Genomic DNA, 25,476 nt, shown 5'->3' on the forward strand with positions numbered 1-25,476 from the left:
TAACGTAAGTTGGGTTTGTGAGTGAGTAAATAGAAAAATAATGAAATTCTTCGTTTGTGGTAAGCGTATTGAACTGTTCCATGGAAGTAACCTACGCAACATTTTGAACGTTAAAAGATTATATTCGCTTATAGGAACCTTGTGTTAGTGCGACGTTTTGGAGAAGGCTTGTTACATTGCTGGTCCGTGTTACAGATCCATCGTGTAGGCACGGTAACGGTTTGGCACAAATAGAAACGACATGGGAACCCGCTACGTAGCCACAAGGGAAATGACTGAATCCTATTACGCTATGATCTCAAACCAGACTAAGATTAAACTAAATTCTAATCTCTGATATGACCAAATATCAAATATTGTATCTGGAAATAAACATTTCGAAGATATCTGAACGGGAATGGTGGTGCTCGCAAATTATTTATTTAAGCGAACCTGCAGATTGATACCTCTTCATAGGCGCAGCTGCTCATATACGGCAAGCTTATTACAAGAATATAAGCTCGTCAGTAATGTTTATGTTGATCTACCTTACGTACTTCAGCAACGGCTCTCACTACTCGAAAAGTCTAAAATGACCAGAGTAATGCTAGCCCCTTGCCTATAAAAGTACTATTAATTGCAATATTATTAATAACTAATCTTATATATGTCTGTGTGGGCGATCGGTATATATGTGTAGCTATAAGAGTATGCTATGGCGATATACGCTGTAAATATTATGTAGACATAACTTGCCTGTTTTTCAAGGTAGAACTATGAACAGAACAGATCATGCTCACTCTGGCAATAGTTCCTGTAGATAGAAAAAAAAAATAGCTGTGAGATAAATCTATGAATACGCTTTTATTTTCGCTCCGATGTGAGGTACAATAGAGTTGTCTGTGCTGTGATCGGTCGCAGCAGTGCTACGGTGGTCGAAACGTATGCGTGCATGCCATATATGTAGTGATAGACGTACGTAAAAATAATAAAACCAATTTAAATTATAGAGTTATTGTAAATGGCCACAATTTCGTTCGAGCTGCTTAAGAGTGACGCATAGTGTTATCAAGCTAAGTGGTAGTGTGAATGAGTCGTTCCGTAATCGCAACAAGGCATCTGTCGGTGATGAACTTCGTAGGCGCTGCGAAGGCAATGATACCGGCGGCGGCCTCGGCGGTACCCTATGGATGTTCACTGCCACCGGCCCTGGACTTGCAGCGCTTTTGGTTCACTTCCCACTCGCATTCGGCCCCCCTAAAGCCTTTTTTGTCAGCTTATTCCCTTCTCTTTCGTCTTCCACTGCGTCACTTGCGATTTTCGGATTTTCCCAGTCCACGCCTACGTTTCCGCTTTCGGCTTTTCTCCCTCCCGCCGGCATTCTGATGTTCTGCGATTCGGAACAGGGGGTACAGGAGACAAATACAGCGCGCTCTAATTATTTATTACCATCGAACCTACGATATCCGCCAGTGCTTCGATCAGGCTTGACGCCAGTGGACCCCTGCGAAAGAAAGTATCAAACGTTTATCCAACAACATTTAAATTAATGCTTATATCTATATTGTTTCAGAGCTTGATTATTTTTTATATGTTTTTATTAAAAATTTACGAATAGATTAAATGGTGAATAACTTAGATAAAAAAAAAAAGCGATTACCTGGTAGTTCTACTACATTGCCAGCTAGATCACATTGCTGAATTTGTCAGAAAGTAGGTATACTCAATATATATAGTATAACTTACATTTACATTTGTTGTAAGCAAAGACTTGAACCACTAGTCTTTTTCTTGCTTCTCAGTTAGAATTGTAATACAAGGTCGGATATTACGACTGATAGCCAGCTACTGAAGAAGAGGAAACTTTTAGATTTTTTTTTTTTTATAATATTTAGTTCAATAGAATAACATTCATCTGATTATTGTTCGCGTGTGGTGAGGCTTATTATGAGGAACACAGAAGTACATGGTAAATCAACCCTGGATTTTTCATTTTGTGAGGTTCGATTTTTCCTGGGAGTTTTAAATCGCAGCATAAAATCTATATTAAAGAAGGTTTTGAAAGTACAGTTATAGACATCTGTAATTGGCGTCTGTGCAGTCTGCTAGAACCACGCACCAAAAAAGGCTTTTTAACTTTTCAAGAGCATTATCTCCCTCTCTCTCTATATATGTATAATGTATCCATTAGTGTACTGAAAAACTGGGTTAAGCATGTGACTTTCAGCGTTCCTAGAACGCAGTGAACACACAGGGTCTATGAAATAAATTTAAGGACAGGGACGTCCTTAAGCTAATTTTACTAGCGCTTTGAAAACTATTGAATAAGCAAGGAGAACCCTCCTTGATGTGAAGTGCTACTTTATTTGGTATGTAGAGCTCCTCTAAAAAGACCATGATAAATAATTTTACAGGTAAACTCAAAAGTTACTTTTCAGTTGGTCACATGCTTGCCTTAAGTGTACCTAATAAAAAAACAGATCCTTTTAGTTTGGGTCTATAAATTTTGTTTTCTCGTAGCTTAAGTTTCTCCAGCGGACCAATCTATTCCGCTACGGTGGGTATGCTGGCTTTAAAGTTATTTATCTCGATCGTTAACATTAATAGGCTTATATGTACAAAGGGAGTGTAATGAGTATTTAAATTTTATGATTATCTACTATTTAAATCTAAAAATTTAATTATCGCATTTACATGTACTCTACGCCTATGCCATCACGCAGAATAAATAAAATACTATATAAGTAAAATAAAAATAAATAAAATATTGTCAACAACTATATTTTAATGGTCAAAGCGTAGAAATCTCGATGCACAGTTCACATTACACAGGTACCAGTAAAGAAGAGCAGAACTAAATACCTACAAAAAAGAAGTTTCTATTTTATTAGCTCATGCCTGAACGACTTAAAAACAAAAATGGGCTAAAACCCCGGCCCTGTATCCCAGGCTTGTAGGCTTATTTACGCCCGCTTTTCAACTGCTCGGTTGGTCTAGGGGTTACACTCCTTCTGAACCTGTTCCTGGTTCTTAGCTTTACTTCCGCCTCGTAATAAATCCGCCTTTTCTGCGCATCTCAGCTGCTTCCCGTATTTTTTTGTGCTATAGATACGCGTACATATATTTATGAAGCAGCTGACTATGCCCTTCTCTAAAACTGGCTTGTCTTCCATTCTACACACTGTTGCACCTTGTCGAATCTGATTGTTTTCGAAAGATGACACATACATGTCCTGTTTAGTAGTCCGCGTCTAGCATCGCCATTGTAGTGGGAGTTTTGCAGTTTCGTGCGTGACGTTCGTTTACAAATGACCCAACCGAGTAACACAAATTTTCATATTTTCTTTTAGTTTTTTATTTTTCTGCATTTTTTCACTGCCGCTGTTTATGAAATGAATATTGCCCTTTTTCTCCACAGGCAACTGATCTTGTTGCCTGCTGCCATTGACACAATTTACTTCTTTCGACGATACATTCAATCCTAGAAGCGAAAAGTTTGCAGATGACAAGTAGGATTTTACCTTAGTAGTAGTAGTAGAACGGTGGCATGAATTGTCGCAAGCTGTCGGTGCATTTCCCCAACAAACATTATGAAACGCCAGGGGACGCTAGAAGAGAGACTGAGCGCATGTGGAGGAAAAGTTGTTTAAACGCAAACCTGGGCAAAAGGGAAGATCGTGTTCTGTGGATGGCTGCAAAAATGTTGACGCATCCATCCATTAGAAGCGACGCTTCCGTCGGCTCTAAAGGCACAGCCCTTGCGGTGAGCATCTATGCAGGTTACGGTAACATCAACGCCATTCCCGGAGCTATGGATGCCCTGACCAAGCAATGCACCGATGACATTTTGTACGCCCTACCCGGCACACTAGATAGCAGTTACGTTGTCATAAATCCCTTTGCTTTCTCTGTTCTGCCTTTTTATGCCTTCGAACAGAAGCATGAGCGATCGGACGGCCAGACCTGGCCCAAGCCGTTCGCGTGAGCGCGGGATAAAGTTCCCTACCAACAACGAAAACGAAATCTTTCTGCAATAAAGGCAGATGCAGCAGCGATGCCAACGCATAATGGCAACGAAAATGAGAGTAAAAAGGACGAACAGGGCAAAGAGACAAAGTGAGTGAAAGAGAGGTAGAACCAAGCAAGTAGTTTTTTGTTCCTATCAAGACAGATAGAGAGACTCATTACGCCAGTGCTATGCACCGCTCCATGTGTTTGTCATTGTCGCCACGTGTAAATATGACAATTTATGTTAACATTAGCACAGGTATATCACATACGTCAACAGTAATAGGCCTATTACCAAAATCGTAACTATCGTCTTGTTGCCTCGGCTTCTTATATGAAACTGTTAGAATAGCCCAGCTAAGTGAGACCATGCCCGACTCGTCAAATACATCTACAAAATTTTTCTTTGTCGCTGTCAGTGATGATGATATCTTTTTATCTATGCGTGTAATCTTTAAGGTTTTGTTAAACCTTGGTACTGACGGACATAGAATGTAAAAATGTTGACATATTCTATTCGGAACCTAGAGGCGACTGCAACTAGGAGTCTTTAGCAGTTTTATAGCCTACGATGTTCATAGCGGGTGCAGGGGATCATTCAAAGACAACTGGAAACCTGAGCGGATTTTATATGCACTCCATGTTGTCTGAGCAAAGTTTAGTAATGAATAGCGGGATTCAGAATTCCGTCACGAAGGGGAAGTGCTTTGAATATATTTGCAGAAGATGAAAAAACCCGTTCAGTAAGATACAGGATTGATCGGTACTTCTTACCCGTCTGTGCCATTGTATTCCAAAACGATTGGCCTGATTCTTTGTATCGTAAGTTTCAACACCCTGACTATGCTAAATGTGTAAGAAAAAATAGCTGATGAAATTTTAAGTTGTTTAGTTTTAGGAAGACAAGGGGCGTCTTTGTATTTCGTTAATAGCTGACAGCCGGCTATCATTCAGTCTTTAAGTTTCCGAAAGAGCTTCACTTTGCTATCTATTTGTACATCCGTCTGTAGGACTCTTTCTTCCTCTAGTTAAATGCGTAAATCAAATCTTCAGTAGCTATTTTATACACAGGCGGCAGTCGAATGCCATGTTTAACGATGACAACGAATGCCCATATTAAGTCTCTAGGAAATAATGCATCACTAAAAAATGCATCTTAAATCAAAGCCTGAGATCGACAAATCAGAGCACAAGCCGAACCCCATAAAGCATATTAACAGATCATGGTTTCGTATACTTAACCAACTAATTATTTCGGTAAACAGCTATAGAAAAAATATGCGCAGCGTCTTTGCCAGTCGTTTAGACGAATACGAGTAACTATTTAAGTCAACGCCATGATTATTTGTTGTATAGGTATCACAGCACGTGTCTACCTAGCTGTGCAATTAAACGTGTTACTGCTTTTAGAAACGAACGGCAGTTAGCTAACGAAGTTCGGGGGTGGCTATGCTATTCGACCGATTTTTGACGTAGGCCTCAAATTTTTAATTATAACAGGTCTCATGAGCGCCACTTTTTGAAGCCCGTGTATTTCATTAGTTACTAACCCATATTCATCAGCTTTGCCAGACCTATACTATTTTATCCAACTTTGGCCACTTCTTTTCCACAAACTTTTCCAGTTTATTCTAGGAGCACAACGCTCTGAGGCGCAACACGCATTTTGCAAACGCAATTCTTCAGTGAGGTAGGCTATAATAGCCAATTTTAAAGCGTTTTGAATTTGTGTACGTTCTAATGAAGTCTACGCCTTATACCCTCTATATTCAAGCCGTATATAGTATATTTATTTATATTTATACTTCGTAGTTTTTTGTGCATACCACGTACTATTCGTGTCTTGGATTTCTTGAGAATCGGCATTGTCAATTATAGCTTCCGTTAGTACTTCTTCTTAATTCTTCTTAAATAGTAATTCTTCGTAGTATGTCATAGGAAAAACAAATCGGTTAAATTGCCATGTCAATGCCGGTTCTAGAAATTCTAGAAACCGGCCAAACGATTAACAATCACTCATATGTTTAACACGACGCCAAAAATTAAGCGGCTACCATAAGCACTAAATATATGTCGCTGCAGCTTCAGCAGATTAGTCAATGATGGCAATATTAGACAGAGGTTTCTTAGCACGGAATATAGTTTTTTTTTCTCATTTGCCATTGACTTTGCCTGAGGATGTGCTGGTTGTGGCCTTGACTCGATCTAAGTAATAAAAAGTAATATACAATAACTTGCTAAAGTGTACACTTCTTGTTCTGCACACTATACTTAGATCACATAGAATGGGATCACTAAAAACACTTCAACTGATAAACGTTTTTCTATCTTGTCTGTAATGTTATCAATACTATCATCCAAACTACGGTAAAAAATAAAATTTGCCGAGAACAAACTCATTCACAGAACATTACATCGTTTAAAAATAAGTTAAAAAGGCTTCTTTCATTATCAATCGATGACAACAGTGAACACAATAAAGTGCTGAAGACATCTTTAAAAACATGACCTGCTTTCAATTCAACTTCAAACGTACTACACTGGTAGTTTATAAAGATACAAGATAATCCACATCCTACATTTGATTTGCAGTAAAACCCTTCGACCACGACGCACTTTGGCTATAGATATATACAGGAAAGCTTCTGCGTGCAAACTCACGCAGCATCAATACCTCAAATGCAAGTCTTTTTTTTGCTAGTAATTGAAGAATGCCGATCAGAATTACTTTATCATATAATTATAATGCCAACAGTCGAAATTTCCTGCATCTGTTCCTCGCCTTCTACTACACCCTGTGGTGTTTAGTTTCTGCAAAAAAAGATAAGGAGCCATCGCAGATTGTTTCCAACATTTTTTTGTACGTGCTTTTATGAAAAGAAGAATGCATTAGATGAGCGGATACCTACCTCTATTTCCTTAAAATATTTGCCCCTTTAAGGGAAGATGCAAGAGTCGTATCTGCGAATACTCGTTGATATCGCTCGTTGCGAATACTCGTTGATGCATAGCTCCGTTTGCCTTCATTGCAATTCGATTAGTATGAAACTATGACTTCATGACGACACGTGTATGCTGCGAGAAAAATGGTAACGGAGGACACGGGCTGGTTGGTGCACGCAGGTGGATAAGAAGGTGCATCTAACACCGCCGGCTCTGCAACTGCTGAGAGATGGCAGAAAGCTCTGTTTGATTTTTTTCTTTACGCGGAGCAATAGAGTGTGTCTGTTTCTGGAAGCTAATGATAAATGTTACTGCGATTGCTTCTGCTACGCCGCCGCTGCTGAGGACGATGACGTTCTCGTCGTCGCCATTCGTCCATATTCGTCTCTCTCTTTGGGTGTTTAGGGCATCGGAGTGTGGAAACACGCTGCATGCCTTCCCCTGCTTCCTTTGATCTCTTTCGTAATCGCGCACTAGCGCCCTCCCTCTCCAGCAACTCCGTCGATATCCCTAGGAGGCAGTGGCTCATAGTTTTCTAGCTTGGCTTTTTCATCTCTTAAGGAAAAGGCACGTGCAGCAAACGAGGCAGCCAGTCGATGGAGAAAGAAACCGAGGTAAGCTTCCATCATCCGGCTAAGGCCTGGCTTTTCCCGCGACCCGACGGCGTCCTTGTATCAGGGCACAACATCGGGACGAGTGAGCTCACCTTAGTCAGCGAAGGATGGCGACTCGGCGAACGGCAGACGATGCGGAAATTTTCACTCCTGCATGTTCCTTCAATCCCTGTTCGTTCTCGCCACATTCAAAAATGATACGCTGCATCAACAATTCAAGTAACAAAGCACGTCGAAAAAGGTCAGGATGAAACCTGAGAATAAGCAAAAGCCATTTCTATGCAATTGCTATTACGGTACACTGCGTGGCATGTACATGCAACGGAGAGAAATCGTGAAAAAAGAAAACGATCGGTTCTTTAGACATGTAGCAGCACGTTACGACAATACTTCACCAGCCACGGTCTTAGTCTGATACTCACGGAGTAGTACACGTGTGTCATCTATTACAAAGTAGAGTCACGGTAAACAGAAAGAAAGCGTGGTCGCCGTGTTGTGTCCATGCTAACAAGCTATGCGATTTGTTCTGCTGAATAATACGCGGGTTGCAATGCCATGTCGTATCACTGTACAAATAAAACACGTTTTATTATAACAAATGGTGCAACCAAGTCGAACAATCGAACTGAGTCAGATAAAATACGCTCTCGAATTTTGTCTGCACCACCACACAATTCGCAGTCATGTCCAGAGCAAAACTTTGGAAATATTTTCCTCAAATCTAGGAAAAAATGGTAGTGATTAATTATCATTACTATTATTGTTATTTAAGCAATAGGAGAATGGCAGGAATGACTGATTAAAGCCGTGCTATACGTCATATACTACATGAACTAAAATAAAATCAATGACTAATATTTACATAAACGCATGACTAACTGTATCGACGATGTACGAAGCTAAAGGTTCATCAAAATAATAGAAATCAGGTATGTAACGTCTCCCCAGAATAACAACCATCATTGTATTAGCTCTATATGGAATCCTCATTCGAGCGTCATATCGTATCCTTAGTATCTTATACCACATAACCTATTATAGGGCTGCTTCAGTATTTTTCGAAACGATCATAACTAATCCGTTTTCTTTATCATGCCCCACACAAGTTGGCTAGCAGATATACAGCTACAGCGGCGACAGAAGCAGTGACGCATCGTCCGATCTCATACATTGCACCAGGTTTAGAAGGCGCTGGCAGCAGATTAGGCGTGTAGGTCTCCTGGCTCTCGCTACCGTTCCATCGTCGTTTTGTGACGTTTTCTGCTCAGTTCGTCGTTGTCATCGCCACCGTCTCATTTTCCTTCTGCTTCTCTCGTTTTAGAAGCTTGGCGGCAACGATGGCAGCCAAACCACAAAGCAGCCTCTCCTGCGGCCTACAAATGACACCGTCTCCCTTTTTTCGACTTTCAGTCTTTCTCTGACTTCTAGTCCCCTTACACAACGCCCCCTTAAAGTTGCTACTGTTAGTCGCTCCTTGAAAAGGTGACAATTGCAATGGGCAAGAAACTGACTGAGCGATAGCGCGCATTCATAGCAGAGCAGCGAGACCAATCACTGGGCTGTGGTTAGGACAAAAGCCACCAGACGTAATGCCATAGCGTCCTTTTGCTGCTGCTGCTGCTGCTCCTTGAATGTCATCGGTGAAAATAGAGACGGCGAGAACAACACGGCTAGTAAAACTTGAGCGTTCTGGTTTAAACAATGGCTTTTAAAGTTGCACCCGGTGTTTAACGTAGCTGGCACCACCTTACGCTCCAAAAGGCAAACAGGCCCTTACACGAAAACTGGCAGCGGGCAAGCGGACGCCTTGGAACAACTATTTGAGATCGTGCATGTATTATACTTATAGATAGGATGCTTCTCCAGCTCCACGTTGTTTGACAATTTTGTCTATGAGCTTACCTCCAATGGAAACGATGATAGCTGTGGTGGCGATAGTACTGCGCTGTAGCGGCAAATACCAGCTTGGGTTCTTCCTTGTCCTTCTTCTTTCCTCAGTTCACTTCTTCACTCTCATGTATTACCCCTTAATGTTAGTAGGGATACGATCGCTTGGCCTGCTAGTTGTACGAACATCATGAGTAAAGTAAGTTTTGTTTTGAATGTGCTGCATATATGCTAAGTGAGTACTTGGTCGTACGTTTCCAGAAAATTAAGTTATACCTAAAAGTCTCTGTCCTGTTAAAGTGGCTTCTTAAGAGACTCCTGAAAGTGAGCTTTAATTCGATTCGTGCGATCAGAAAGAACACAACCCATTTCTTGCGTGAGCTGTTATACAGTAATAGTTTCTTATGCACAGCAGAATACTTGGAAAGTCCTTTGGTAATGGTATACCGTTTTTTCCTTCACACATATTTGTCTTTATGGCATTGCAGACACTCCCCGCTGACGCTCTTTTTTCAATTTAATTATCTTCAAGTCGAGTCAAGATTACTTTTATTCGATGACAAAAAAATATATCAAGGGCACTTGAGATGTATACAATATTTATTGAAATGTCTGTTGCACGTATTCTCTCGACGTTTCGACTTCTCTCAACGTTCGATATCGCCGTTAGGCACTGCAATGAAACGAAGCGTGTTTATGCCTGGGCTTTACACTTTAAGACTACAACAATGTTGGTCCCGATAAATTCTTTGTAGGTACAGGCAAATCATTTTTCAAAAAATGCTTTGCCTGTAAAAAGTTTTTAGTGTACAGTGGGCTTTGGAACACTTAGAAGTGAAAAATCAGGTGCCTAATAAATGACTTTAACGGGACTGCTCTCAAAATGCTGTAGCCTTGAGGTATATTGAACGTAGTTAATTCCTATCAATTGCAGTTAGTCCCTCAAAGAATATACAGTAGACAGCCAGGACGAATTAGTCCAGTAGGGGAGACTGCGATACGCCACCATTGTAAAAGAAAATATACGATTGGTCATCGTTCGCGCAAATTTAGGGAAAAAGGATATCCAATAAAATTATATAAAATATGTGTTCTGCGGAGCTGTGCCTGCATCTAAGGTCTTCCTACGATTTCAAAGTTCAGAAGAAGTATCCGATCGTTTCAGATGGTACGGCTGCAAGATTACAAATTATAATGTGTAAATGCCCATAAAGATATTCGTCCTTTTCACTTTCACTCTGAAATGTCTTCGCACAAATCAGTGCCGGTGGAAGTAAATCTACTCAGTATGCAAATGGATATCAGGTGTTAGGCAAATTCTGATAATTGAGTTTACCCTCAACTATTAATGCTTATGCTTCCTATAGCAGGTAAAAATGGCCGGTAAGTTTAGCCAACACTTTGGTATATTCTAGTTTAAGCCGACTTACTATACGTAAGATTAAACATCCCCGACTATGGACTAATTCTCTATGTATGCTATGTGTCAGAATACCAAAAATTTTATGTGAATCTACTGATGGGTTTTGCAGCATCAGTACTATGATATACCTATGATGGAGGGTCTATTTTAGGAAGATGCGTAAAAAACCACAGAGGAATAATCACACTGAAAGGTCTCGTTGGGTACAGGAATGAAAAAAAAAGGTCCTGCTTACGCGCAACACTCGAGCCTTAACAGAACCTAACAAACAGTTGCCGGTGTAACGTATTTTTTCAATAGAATCAAGATATCTGAATTGAACCCAACCTAAAAATCGAAATTCCGAACGAATGCTCCCCACTGGAATGATTTCCTCAATTGCTACTGTCAAAAAATGGCAGATATGTCAATGTATAAAAAGGTAATAGGATTTTCGTCACGAGGTATTAATGATGCGTTCGCCTGCAGAGTAACACAAGGTAACGCGCCAATTATAAACAGCACCGAGGAACAATGTAGTTGCTTTTTCAGCATTTCTTTTTCATCTTGTACAGCAACGTTGATAGCTCGTTCAGTCCCGATCTCGACGCCCCTACGGAGATTTATATTAAGCGGCGGAAACCCGACAGACGATAAACGTAAACTACGAAGTTAATGTCCACATTAGCTTCTAGATACGGATAGCCGACTCAAGTTCACGACTATTGTATGGTATTGTAGGGTAGAACGAGGGTGTCCACCATATTTTTCTAATAGCAAACACATTATGATAGATGCCGGTACCAACCATTCGAAACCATACGTGCCTGAAAACCCATGACAAAAGGAAGAGCTTAAGCTCTCTTTAGGCTTAGTTTCGTTATGTAATTTCACGAACTCGCAGAGAATGCGATATAATAGCGAAGTTTAGACAATTTATGATGAATATCATTTTCTTTCAATATTTACCGTGTTATCAGATTAGCTTGTTTGGTGGGACCTTATGTAAATTACAGAATCTCCAATGCAAATGTGAAAATGTCCTATATTTGATAAGATAACACGCGTTATAAAAGGCTATCCAATGGAACTGGAAGCGTGGGTCCTAGCTACAATCTGTATTATGCGGGTGGCCAGGCGTGTGCCTTGGCGTTCATTCATCATGCGCGCACGTGTCGCCCACACAATCGCTTGGCCAGTTTCTATAGCCAGCCAATGGCTATGAGTAGCTATAAAAACTCGAGCCTTGTTAGTCTTTTATGTAGGACGAACAAGCAGAGTTAATCACTGTTGAAGGCAACAAAAGAAAGCATTACTATTGTGTGCCCTTACGGCCAGTTAGAAGCTCCCTACTTCGAGTAATCTTTCGAAGAGGACCGTACATTTAATGATTATGCGATCTTTAACGTGAAATAGCATTTTTAATTGCGTCTAAAAAAAAAACTAATGATATATTTTTCTGATTGATTGAAATTTAAAAAAAGATTCATAATCCATCGTCGTCCATGAAACTAATGAACAAACAAAATAAATTTTCCCATAATAAATTGGCCTTTTGTTCTAAAGCACTCACAGTTAAGAATCGTTATGCACACTCAAATGTACTTTGGTAATCCCGCTTCTGTCAAATTACTACACAAGCCGAATAGCTAGTTAAAAACACTGTCTGTATATAGTTTGTATTCATTTTCTTTGATTTTTCTTTGATCTGATTTCAGTTGAGCGAAAGTCGTTCCAAGTCAATAACAGCAGTAGGATAACAACGGAGATTGCGACATAAACAAAAAAAAAAAAAGGCAAAAAGACTTCACTGATTAAATTGGCGAACGTTAAATAAAGACAGTGAATGAAGCTCGCTCAAGTCAGCATGAATTTCAGCCGTTTCAACGATTGTGGGCGTATCGCAAAGCTCCAACACACATACTGTAGCTGAAGTTATACAATTATAAGAGCTCTCGGATATTGTTCGAACGATGCAAATTACTTAAAAAATTTAAATTGGTAAGGGTCTTTATATGTGCCTCTGTATATGTGTCCACAGAAATCTATATGGAAATCAAATATGCTAGTTTAAACCAGCTGTAGCACGCTTGGGCTCATCTCTTGAAAGAGTAACCGGCACACGTTTACCCTCTGTAGGCACAGTCACTGTGGTTGAAAACATGCTAGATGGGAGACACGATAGAGTCATTTGGGTCGACCCTGGAGACTCGTACCTTCGACCTATCCTTTGGATAATCTCATACCTATGATTTTCAATTGAGGGCTTACTTGCCTGGTGCACGTACATTAATCTTAGCTGACAGTTGCTGAAAATCGATGTCTTCATGTGGTAAAGTGGTTCGCTTATAACAATGAGTGGTTTTGTGCATTATTGTGTTATATAGTAACGAGTAGTGAGTCACTATTCGTCATTATAAATGCCTATTATAGCATTGTTGGTTGACCTGTGTGGGTGTACACACTGCTCGATTGCTCAACAAAGACAGACTCTACTAGTTAGATGATATTAGGTCTAGGTTCGAATCCGGCCACAGTTACACACTTCGTTTCGTATTAGCAGCCAACCAGATCTAAAAATTGAAATGTACCGAGATGAGGAATTCTGAAGAACTACTGAAGAAATTCAGCTAAAAAGTGTACAGCAAATGAGGAGTTGCTATATCAGTGTTTTACGTGCTATATTAATTGTTGTAGATACCTCTTTTTTGCTCACTTAGCAGGATTTACTGTGGAGTATGTGCATGATTAAGCAGTCTTATTAAGAGACAAGATTACAATCATTCGATTAGACCTAGTTCGATAGAAGACTACGTAATCGACTAGATTGGTCCTCGCATTTATAAACGTGCTTCACCGAAGCCTTAGTTGAAGTCTTCCCGGAACGGAATAGATCATTGTTGCAATTGCCAACCAGATACGCTTTTCTAAATTGCAATGACTCAGGTGATCTATTGAAACGAAATTAAATTAGTTTCAATAATCAGCCATCACCTCCACCCCCTTACAGGAAAGCATCGAGGCCGCTGATAACGAACTATCGGCATGTATTGCAATTTTCTATTCTGTATTTAATTATGGAAGAAATTGTTGACTTTCTTCTTTGCAAACAACTTTCTTGGTGACATCGTTTCATTAAAAGTTAGTCGGCTGCCACCCAGCTATTAACGGTTAGTCATATCACAAACTACTATCCTACTGTATCTCGAATTTGTAGAAGTATTAGCCAGGACGAATCCCAGCTTCTCCTGCTTTGCTAGATACTGCAGTAAAATGATTACTCTGCAATTGTTACGTATTGGATCTCAGATTGACTTGAGTGCACCTCATATCACTCCGCAAGGCTCGTGTCTAAGGCGCTTTTTTTTTTGTCACCTCATCAAGCAACCTATGGGTATAAGACATTTGCATATAATAGAAAGGTATCTCTTGAAACAACATCAACACGCAGATTATTTATAACAACAAATGCTACGAAATGTGTTTCTTAACTCAATTAAGTCGCCTATCTGCTCTGTCATTCGATGGTCATGTAAGTTTTCATAGGCACAGCGAAGCCAAGCATCATCGAACGGCAGTTTAATACTACGGGATTCGTCAGTCATCGCTTTCAAGTGGAATTATTATCTCCAATAAGCCCAAACGAAAAAGTGCTCCCGACTGTGACGGGCTACTAAAGGCGTTCCGATGTCCGGCTTTGGAAGTAGACTATAAAACGCAATTTGCAGAAATCTGCATGAAACAATGCTTCTGTCTAACGCACAAAAAGCTGCTCTACCATTTGTCAAATGTAAATAAGCTACGCATTGTGTCGCAATCGTTACATTTTTTCTATATTCAATTTAAAAATATGTGGCATCAGTGTATAGGACACACTTCCGGATCGTTGCAGCACCATATATCGCTATAAGCACGCAACTCCGGGTAGCAACGCTTAGAGTAAGAGATTCATGTAAGCTAAGGCTTTACTCGATAGAAACATTTCAATAGAATGATACAGCTTCTTTCGTGGCCAGATACTTCTATTTAAGCGCCCAACGGGACCTATTGAAGTACACTGTTCATCACTTCGGTAATTCTTTGCCCGTCCCAGTGGCTACCTGAGACGGAGGGAAAAACACGACCTATGAGAGTTGTCATATGCGGGGCTCATGATCGCACAGATTGACGACTCCACTATTATTAGGAGCAAGCCAAGATGCCCTTACGTATTCGGCAAATAGACCACAAAGTGAGTTAGGTCGGTCATTCAATGCCACCGGTTAAGAGAGATTTGGGAGGCCAACTAGGTTAGACGTGAAAAAGGTTAGGGACTGAAGGAAAGACCCTTTTCAAGGCATCGGGGATAAACGTCATTGAAACTTTTAAATCCCTTCAGTTATATGGCACGTTCGAGGAGCTTAGCAGTAGTGGAACTCCGAACCGGAGTCGATTTCAATACAGCGCAGTCCTATTAACCCTCTGGGTTAATATTGATGGGACCCACCTGGTTAAATCATTACGTCTAAAGATCTTGTTTAATTGAATCAATCAGCCAGCATCTGTTGACCGGGCCTAAAGGGTCTATCTCAGTTATAATGGTGACTGTGATTTTTTCCAGGTGCTTTACTGCTGCTGCTTGATATAATGAATTTTTAATTAAGGGCCCGTGTGAACCTATAATAAAAAAAACCCTAATTAAGCCCAGTAGTCGCTCTAATATCGGCAGGCTGAGTTGGCTTTGGAAATTGATTATTAAACCTGGCTGTTACAGCTTAATTAATACGGAAGAGGAACTACGTCTGAGATAGCACGTCTGGCATTAAGCTTTCAAACAGCTACCGTATTACAAACTACTCAATTTGTCTAACACCAGCGGTAGCAGGCCCTCTAGACCATTGAACGCTACATAAACGCGTAAAAGTGCGAAGCTGTTTCGGGACTACCGCCGTCATTGCCATTACGACTATCAATCAGTGCGCTAAAGAGCCTACGCCTAGTCAGCCCCGGAGGATTGACCTGTCGACTCTGAAGTGCGAAAGCTTAGAAAATTCGGTCAAACGTCTCGGAGTGACAGAGAGCCTCGAAGCATTTGCTGCGATTTGACTAAGCAGTATTAATGCGTAGAAAGCGCACATAGAAGCCATCAAATGTAATTTATAGCGGTTAGAGCTCAAGTCTGTTCTTGGCTCTCTGTCTGCTGCTAGAACATTGTTAAATGCTTAGCTAAGTTACGTTCAATTCCAATACGAAAAAGGAGCCTCTCCTTGCATGTTTCACGACGTGTTTTCAACTTACTTTGGATGCTCGATCCGCTAACAAGGTTAGCGTAGTCACACTCAAATCCTTTCACAGATATCAGCTGATGTCAGTGATTGAGCAATATATCTAGAGGGAGTTTACGATTGTGCTTTGCGCAAGAGGGGTTCGCGAAAGATGCTCGTTAAAGCGGTTTGAGCAGAGCAGCACAAATATTGTTTCTTCAACTTGGCAGCATTGAGAAAATGGCTCTGGTGGCTAGTTGCTGATGTTTTTCACTCCTCTTACCAACATGGAGTATCGCGGCCACCTGGCTTCTTCAAACTGATGTCTTGCGGATTTGAATGCTAAGTAATTAAAAGCACAAAGAATATCTGTATCCGCGCTGAAAATAGTGACTTGGTGATCTTGTTAACAGAAGATTATGCTGTTGTGCTGCCTCCAGTGTTGTAAAGGAAGATGCAGCATATATTTGAGACATCCCAGACGACGTAACGATGGCTACCGACAAAATTAATTCCTGGAAATCTATGCGCTTAAGCTTGTTCGAACGAGTCTTTGTCTCAGGTAACGAAGCTACAGACGACGTCATCGAGCATATTCCCACACAGGAATCCGCCGCAGTTACGAACGCAGTTAGTCGCCCGGCTCACTGGAGTACTGCACGAACTCAAAAGGCACATGTTGAGCACATGTCTTTCAACAGAACGGTGTTCGAACCGTTCTGTTGAAAGGCGTGTGTGCCGCTAGTTAGAAAGCCTTGAGAGAGTCCTTTATGTCGATCTCTAATCGTCTCTTAGCCACGAAAATCGTTGCTAAATCTGTGCTCGAACTTGTTGATTCCACACTCACGATTAATGGCCTCATGAAGAACGGCCGATAATATTTGATCGATGTCCATATTTTGCAAATACCATGGATGTAACTTGCTATGTCGTTTGTGACGAGTGTTCGCCGTGTAGTACTCGAGAAAACGACGGTTAAAGTAGCCTTCTACGGCTTGAAGTTGTTCTCTAGAAGTAGCTGAACTCAGCGCTAGGTAGGGTCGAAACAAAATATGGTCCACCAACCAGCAAGTTTTCACTTCTACCGATGAATCAGTATGGCGACAAACGTTGCTTGGTCATCGCTGACGAACGAGAGGGCCATTTACCTCGACTAATAGGTATCGCTAGTTTCGATAATCTAGAAATCAGCCTTTCCTTATGACCAATAATGCTACTAAGGTCTTATAAAAAGCAAAACAAAAAAAAAAACAAGAATTGCTTCTCACCTGGATAGGAGGGCGTCCGCCGAACGATGGCGGCCCGCAGTTACACAATTTGAAACGGATCTCCTCGACAGGAATCTTCTTAGATTTGGCGACGCCCTCTACGAATTGCTGGTATTCGCGGAACGTCAGAGTCCTTTTGGTTCTGTACGGAAATAGTAGTGACAGTGTGATTAGAACATATCCTGAGCACTCCTTTCTGTGCCCATGCCTTTGTTTGCCCAGCTGAGCATTAATACCAAAAAGAATTTGAGGACTTATCGATCTGATGTCACAGGAAGCGTATTTTCAATGTGGCAATAACTGGTACTAAAATGCTCCGACATTGAATAACTAATTTATTTGTACACAGTGATCTAAACGTAAACGTTATCTCTAGTATAGACAATGCTGATAATGTCGATTCCAAAAAAATCGGAGAAAACTGATTTCGAAAAAAGATATCTTATATCTTTTTTATTAGAAAAATATTATTAGAAAAAAAAAGATAAAGATGAAAATGTTCCCCTTTGGTTTTTATAGATAAAAGAGACAACAAATTGTTTGTGAGTATACGCTCGTTACACGCACTGTTACCTTGCGTATCTTATCTATCTACTAAAAGATCCAACCAATAGTAGCTAATTTGTTTTGAAATCGAAACAGGGTCAACTATATGGACTAAATACACCTTGTGACGACGGCACCGTCAAAAATTTATAAACGGTCAGCATACCAGATGCACTCGACCTCCAGTCTTATCTTAGATTAAAATTTGTAACACAAAGTGCACCTTTAGAAAAGTACTGCAATATCTATATTTGCAATGGAACTTTACTCTGCTTCTTCAATAGAACGCAGCAAATTTAGATCCTGTTGGCGGAAACTAAAAGCAAAAACAAATACGAGACCTATGTAAATTTTGAAAGCGAATGAAAAGTTTAGAAAGCGTTGGTTGCGGCCTGGTAATGAAGAAGAAGAGATTTTTTCTTAAAGTGTTATCTTTGGATTGCCAGGCTTGTAATGAATACGCAGTTTGAGTGAAAGTTTGAACATGAGCACATAAAGAGTGTCCCATGTTTTGCAGATCACGACATGATGGGTACAAAACCACATCTTGAAAATACGATTATACTTATAACAAAGCGACCAAAGTGATATTGAAAAAATGTTTTCTATCTTCCTATAAGTGACTCGACCACTGGGAAGCGTAAATTAAAAAAGCCTTCAGCTCAAGTCCTCATTCTATGAGAGCCTGAGTTGAAAGTTCATTTAGCACGGTAGAATGTAAACGACGATCTTTGAAAGCGATTCAAGACTGTACATGTTCGGCAATTCCTCTTTCGTGTCTGTAGCATGCTAATTTTATTTCAACCTATCCAAATAGCGCCTATGTAATATCATAACCTGCCGGCTCAGGACATACACAAGATAGCACCTTCTGAAGCTCAAGGAGTCACTTCTGACTGAGTATCGAGAAATGCATTCACAGCACCAAACCGTGGGAAGTCGGAACCGGGCATCGATGGTAATAAGTTGCCGGATAAGTTGTTCTAGTATAGAGACCATTCTCGTCACGGCATAGGGATAACGTCTAAACCGAACAAGGTGAAATGACTAACACCACAGGGTGTTAGTTAGGAAGTTAGCTGATGCACGATCTTTACCTGGCATTCCACGTATCATAAATATAGCTAGAAATATCTTATGATACGATTGGTTTGCGTCCGACTTCTTGAAGTAGGTGTAGAAACACATGAACGAGTTTCTGATAACTTCATACAATTGTAACACGTCGCACCGAAAAGATTCTTATTGTTACAGATTTTGTTCCGAGAATATTTTTCGTATAAGTATTGTATGCTTCAACATCAATACGGTGCTTCATAAAACCGCACTAACTTATCACAAAAATGTGTTCTTCGGCTTGCGTACGTTTCGTTATCATTTTTAGTCGGTTTACAGCTTTTGTGAATGTCTTTTCATTTAAAAAAGATTGTGGCCTTTACGAAGGTTTCCGATCCTATTATATATTATCCGAGGACCGAACAAATTTCCGATCGAAGAAAGGTAGCTTTACTGATGTATGGAGAGCCGAATAAGTTAGCCATTAAGAACTGTGCGAGCCCTAAGGCGCCCACTTCGTACAATATAGCGACTAATTCGTAAATCATCGGAAGCTAGCCTCGTAAAACGGGCTTGCCTTAATTAACGCGTTTGTTTTATTTTTGTTTCAATTTAATCTACGCGAGCGGATTTTACTTAGCATTTACCAGGCTTATTCCAAAGAACTACCTATGTATTAGAAACTACCTACATGAGTTTCAACTAGCAGTCGATGAGGTAGAACTCGGCTTACCAGAGGGGCACGCAAACGTGGCACAGCTGCAATATCTTCGAAAGCATTCTCGTTTATTTCAACTACATACCAATTAGTATAAAGGTCTTCCTACTCGCAACCGTCAAGAGAAATCTCCCGTATGCTCAACCGTCGATAGCGTGCAACAAAAAAAATCATAGATAAGCTTTGTTTTCTGAAAATAAACGTCTCTCAAAAGTTTATGTTACTGAGCTTGAACATATGCTAAATAGATTTACCAAGGAAGTGATCTAAAGACTGTCTTTCAAGTAATTCCACTCGAAGATCAGTAAGAACAAATGTTCGTAGATCCTACCAGTATTTCATACTAACGATAGAAAATTATATTTGCATCAACTAGTGCAGTATTGTTCCATATACAGAATGTGTCTATTATACAAACGCAAAATAGCGACACTGTATTGTACGCTTTATGTAGAAACAACCTGCTGAAATAGAGAAAAAAATGTTTTGTTTTCAGAGTGCCTGCGTGACACATACTTCTGAAGAACAGAAAATAGCAATTTGCTAGTTTGCATGTTTTCGCGCTTACATAGCTGCATGGAAACCATTGCTTCAAATGTACTTTTTACTCGAAAGTCCCTCTCTATGCGGTCATGTTAGTCTAGGACGAACATGATGTAATCCAATAATGAGACTGAAATAATACGATTGAAAAAGCATTTACGACCCAGATAATACCAGAAATCGCATCTAGCATGGGGGCTACAAGTTACTGTTCATAAACCAGTCTCAGCTTGTTCATAGCATTTAGACGTTTACCTAGAATTTGTTTGTAAACATTTAGCTGGTTAACGCTTCGAAATATCAGCTTCTATACAAACAGTTGAAAACATTGAAGTAACACACTTTGACGAATAGTAAACGTTCAATTGTATTTATAGGATACGTAGCTTGGAACACAATGTTCCTTTATAACAACATCAATTCGATCTTTTTATATCGCCCTACAATTCATCATCGCAGTATTCTATCTAGGAAATCAATACTCCTTGGGAATTTACCGTCCTGCATTGAGGCTAGCTCAGTAACAACATCTGGCCTTTAACATATTCCCGACGACAATACTTGCTTTATTCTTAATGGCGACGTGTATTGAAATACATAGATGTTGTTCCTCTATTGGAGACGTTGTTCACAACGACAGAAGGGGGGTATTAATAAGTTTTCAAGTAAAACTTATTAATACCCGCCTTTTTCCAAGGAAATTGCTTTTCACGTACAACTTGCTACAATGTTCATTATCTTCGCTACCCTTAATGACGTCACGTAAGTACACGAAACTTGTACTTGATAGAATCAGGTACGAGAGCATGATTCGTATCGATATCATAGCGTTATATACAACAACGTCAGCCTCATGATGTGTCCATGCGGAAATCTGTTACGTCACCGATAAGAAACCATTTTGCGATCGCCATTAGCTGCCAATGGTACATTGTAACAGTCACTCAAACAACCGGACAAAGCATCGCAATGCGATTCGATGCTTAAAGAAATTAAATGCTTTCGTAATAAATTGAATTGCTAATGCCGACCAGTTGGCGGCTGAATTGTTTCGAAAGTCGCGACGCCGCCACTCAACCGAAATCACAGCGGTGGCGACAAACAGGAAGTTTATACCAAGGGCGTGAAGTATATCCAGGAGCGAGCTTCTGCCTAGTGCCAGCGAAATCCTGAAGCAACGATGACGTGGTGTTTTCCATTAATATTTTGAATGGATCGTTCAGTCTTTTGTCTTGAAACAACCTTTCGATTTCGGATTACGTTTTCGAGACGTTACGATAATAATTCGTACTATTCGCTACTCAGATAATGAAAATAAGATCAGCTGAGATAGATATTGATTTTCATGAGAAAAAGGGTAATTTTGAAAAAATGTGCACCATCAGATAAGGTCCTGCAGAAGTAGAAGTCATATTTCATGTACAAAACATATAGATTTTCATACAAACACGACTGTGGACAAACGCACCCACGTTCGACAGCTTGCGGTCACATACATCGTAGGGAGAAGAACCTTAGAGGATTACCCCTTTGGCCGAAATGACCTCTTAATAGTGCGCAGGAAAAGATTACATCAGGTCTTCCGATACTTCATTGAAACTATCCGAACTGGTGGCACCGGCGTCCACCAACAAATGTACAACCATAGCACATTTGTTTAGTTTAAATTCAAGCTTGCGCACACTAAATATATATGTGTATATACGCCACGTCTCATATGTTGGTAATGAATGCACCTCAGCTCGGAGGTTTTGGAATATGTGCGCGGAAGACCGTGGTACATCGACTTTGTGTCGATACATCTACAGACTTTTCAACTGGAAGTAAAAAGAGGAAAAAATTAACTTTATGCGAATCGGCCCCCACTACAATAACTGATAACAACAGCGGATGTTTTTGCTCGTTTGCCACTTCCGCCGAGGTCGGTTTGATTAATCTACACAATCCAAGCCAGTGCACCTGGTAAGCTCCAGAATTTCATCATAAAGCATCTATCCACTCCTAAGTGACGGAACGCAGATAAATTTCTGATTTCGTGATTCCTACCTTCCTCCGGAATATGATATTGCCCGATCCGTACTCCCTTCTTCGACATCGTGATTCCTACAAGTTAGAGGGGGCGTCGCTACAATGGAAGCCCAAGATCGGTAGTTTCTTAAAGTACGTACGGATCTTTAACGAAATTTCTCTGTATCTAACAAACACTAAGATTGTGGGAGCAACAGAAACACATAAGACAAATATTGACCAAAGCTAAGGGCTACTAAATGGTGAGAGTTTTTGTTCATGTACACATAGTAAAGTGTAGTAAATCAGGCTATATCACCCTAAAAACACAAGTCCCATAGAATACCCTTGCTAGAAGCTATTACATAAGCCGCTGTGAGCAATTCGACAACTGTCTTCGAAATGTTTCAAAAAAAAAAAGTTCAAAGGTAGTTTTTCATATCACGGAACTTAGAGGTCGAATTGACTTCGTTGAGATCGACGAGTCTAAGTGACATTTCATAGACGGTGGCGTATGACAAATAGACTCGCATACAGAAATAGTGCACGGTCATAAGCTCTTATTCGGCTTCAAAACGAATTTGAGCACGGGAATAAACAACATTTACTACGTAACCGTTATCATAAAATTAATAGATAAACGTAAACATTATTATAGAATAGACAGTCAATTCCGAATTTCAAAGCTTAAACCTTTTACGTGGATGCGGTTTATTCTGGCGACAGTTTCCTTGAGATTAGTCGATATGGCCTCTCAATGAAGCCTAAGGATGTACGGCAAGTAAACGTCACGGACATAGTGCAAGCCATAGATGTACACCTGTACACTTGATTGCAATCCTTCAAGAAAAAACCGAGATCTACTTTGTAGTGGGTATGCACCCTTCTACCTGACAATTTACTCAGAACTATGAATTTGTGACATAGAAGTTTAAGGCGCCATTTGTTTCTGCAAACGTCTGCATTAACCCAGTATACTTCAATCACTTTTAGTACGATAACTCTTGTTCAAAATAATCTAGCGCACTACTCATGCAGAAAGTTGCAAAAGGCATGTGTACCTGCAAAAATAACTAGCAACTAATGAGGAGACAAGGAATTACTGCCCGCGCCGAGAAGCTGCACAGTTAGCATGTATGCCGTAAAATTCCATTTACGATATAATAATGTATTGTAAGAGAAACACCTATTTGTATGATTTGATGTAGTTACTTCGTACTAACTTTGCCGGAATAAGATGCGCCTGGCAAGCTCGTTCAATATGGCAAAAAGACTACAGGGTTACATGGGATTATTTGTCAACGGCTTCATTAATCTTCATCGTGCCACTTGCGCTTGAGCCATTTTCAGCGTATCTACCATGTTTCTACTGGCTGCATACATTTGGGATGATGATCACTTGTTCGGCTCTTATATAAATCATGGGTCTAATATTGTTGAGATAATGGCAAGGATTAGGTTATAATTTATAAGTGCAAAATCCTCTTGGTGAGTTCTTTACGGTGATCAAATGCGACTGGAATAGCCAGACGCTTCTAACATGATCGTATGCCTATGCAGTCGTATATGAGTCGTAACAACAAAGTTGTGACCGAAGAGTTAAAGCTGTGACGGTTTGAGAAACGTGTTGCTAGCTACGAAGATGGCTATTTGAATCGTGTGAGTCCTGCGACATAGCAAATACGTGTGGTTTTAATGCATATTCTGTCTAAACGATGAGACTTTTACGAATACGTTCCGATATTGTGTTTGCCTGGGAATCTGCTATTTCGCCAAACGACTCTGAGCATATATATGACTTTTCAAGGTACCAGCAGGTTCGTTCCGTACTATTGTGGTACCATATTATCTTTGACCCGCACTTTTATGGCATATTAGATATTAAGTTGTCGACCGTTTTTCTAGCTAAATAACTCTTTAGCCACGTATCTCACGTAATAAGTAGATGTGCTAAAATGATGGTTTATTTAGATTTAGTGTCTTGAAAAAAAATGACACTTCTGTAAAGACCGGTTATATTAAGTTGTTACAGCCGAATTCAGCAGACCTTTTAAATTGAACGGCCTTTAAACTACGCGCCTCTATTTGGTACGTAAAACATTTTTCAGTTGCAAAAATCAATGTTTAATGACCCAGTTTTTATTCCAGTATCTATTCAGAAATGCATAGGAAATTGGTGAAGAGGTTAGGTAGGGAAGCCTTAAGCGACAACAGGATACAAAAATGATGCAAATGCCTTAAGATGAAGCAAGAAGGTGTCGATATTCGAAGGACAAAAACACATTCCCGCAACCAGGAAAGCTTTTTACGCAGGCAGAGCTTAAAGTTTAAGCGCTCTATCGGAAAAAAAAACTGGCGTTTCCCATGTAATGTGTTGCACAACCACAATCCAAATGCTGAGAATGAGTAAAAAAGGGGTTCCCCATGAATTGACTTGGACCAGTTAGAAATGCTCGTAAACATACAGTCACCATAGGCAAGGCATAATTCTGTCTTTGCCGCCAGCCAGACATGGACCAGGTGAGATGGCGTCGTCTTCATGTTCGGTGGTAATATTGAGTATGTTCAGATACGAGGTGATAATAGGGCTTGCGATAGATATTAGTGGCATTTACTTCTATGGAATACTCGTCGAAATTGAAACAGTTAATGCAGCTTGCCATTTTGAGTTCCTCAATTGACATCCATAGACTGTCAGCACGGCAATTGTGAGCACGCAGAGTGGCTATTTGATGAGAATACCAAATCCCAATGCCATGCCTCAGTTACTTTTGTGTTAAACAAAGGAATATTCAAGTCGGGGTTCAAGCCACTTACTCTATGGACTTATGTCCGTGTCATTATGGGGCCTTGCATGCCCTAAAAGGAGCAACATACATTCAACTACAGACTTACTTCAGGAAACTACCGATAAAGAAATTACATGTAGGAACGCGAACAGTAAGTATACGGCTATCCCGAAGCTGCAAGGGCCCTGGAATGGAAGAAATAGGAGAAGAGAACCTCTGACGCATATCAAAACTCATTATTCAGTTCAAACGTATTTTATATCTCGAAGTTCGGCGAATCCACTTGTAACAACGTAATATTTTTACAGTTTTATCACGATGGCGGTACAGATTTCTACAGCGCAATAAGAAAAGATGTGTCATCTGAACGAATGGCGCAAAGAAGGGACTATTGCATTCGTTTCGATATAAAGATATTCTCCGTAGTGCTAGCCCAATTACGGGAAAAGCTGATGAAATTGTAGCGAAATTTG

At 40.2% G+C, this 25,476-nt stretch overlaps 1 protein-coding gene across 9 annotated transcripts in view; it reads right to left on the minus strand.

The window, feature by feature from the left end:
- Positions 1-824: 824 nt before the first annotated feature.
- LOC111243547 (uncharacterized) overlaps positions 825-25,476 on the minus strand; it is a 48,196-nt gene continuing 23,544 nt past the window's right edge. For 6 of the 9 annotated variants that reach the window (XM_022789303.2, XM_022789300.2, XM_022789301.2 and 3 more), the window contains exons 5-6: positions 17,345-17,486; positions 825-1,483 (exon numbers count right to left, since the gene is read on the minus strand). In XM_022789303.2, the coding sequence (XP_022645038.1) occupies positions 1,418-1,483; positions 17,345-17,486 (208 nt within the window). In that variant the 3' untranslated portion in view covers positions 825-1,417. Of the gene's footprint in view, positions 1,484-9,446; positions 9,605-11,431; positions 11,661-17,344; positions 17,487-25,476 lie in introns of those variants that run through there. The other 3 variants (XR_015319810.1, XR_015319809.1, XM_086978413.1) reach the window with 3 other exon arrangements.

This window comes from Varroa destructor, unplaced genomic scaffold (genome assembly GCF_002443255.2).
Source record: "Varroa destructor unplaced genomic scaffold, Vdes_3.0 BEIS01000001.1, whole genome shotgun sequence".
Taxonomy (NCBI): Eukaryota; Metazoa; Arthropoda; class Arachnida; order Mesostigmata; family Varroidae; genus Varroa; species Varroa destructor.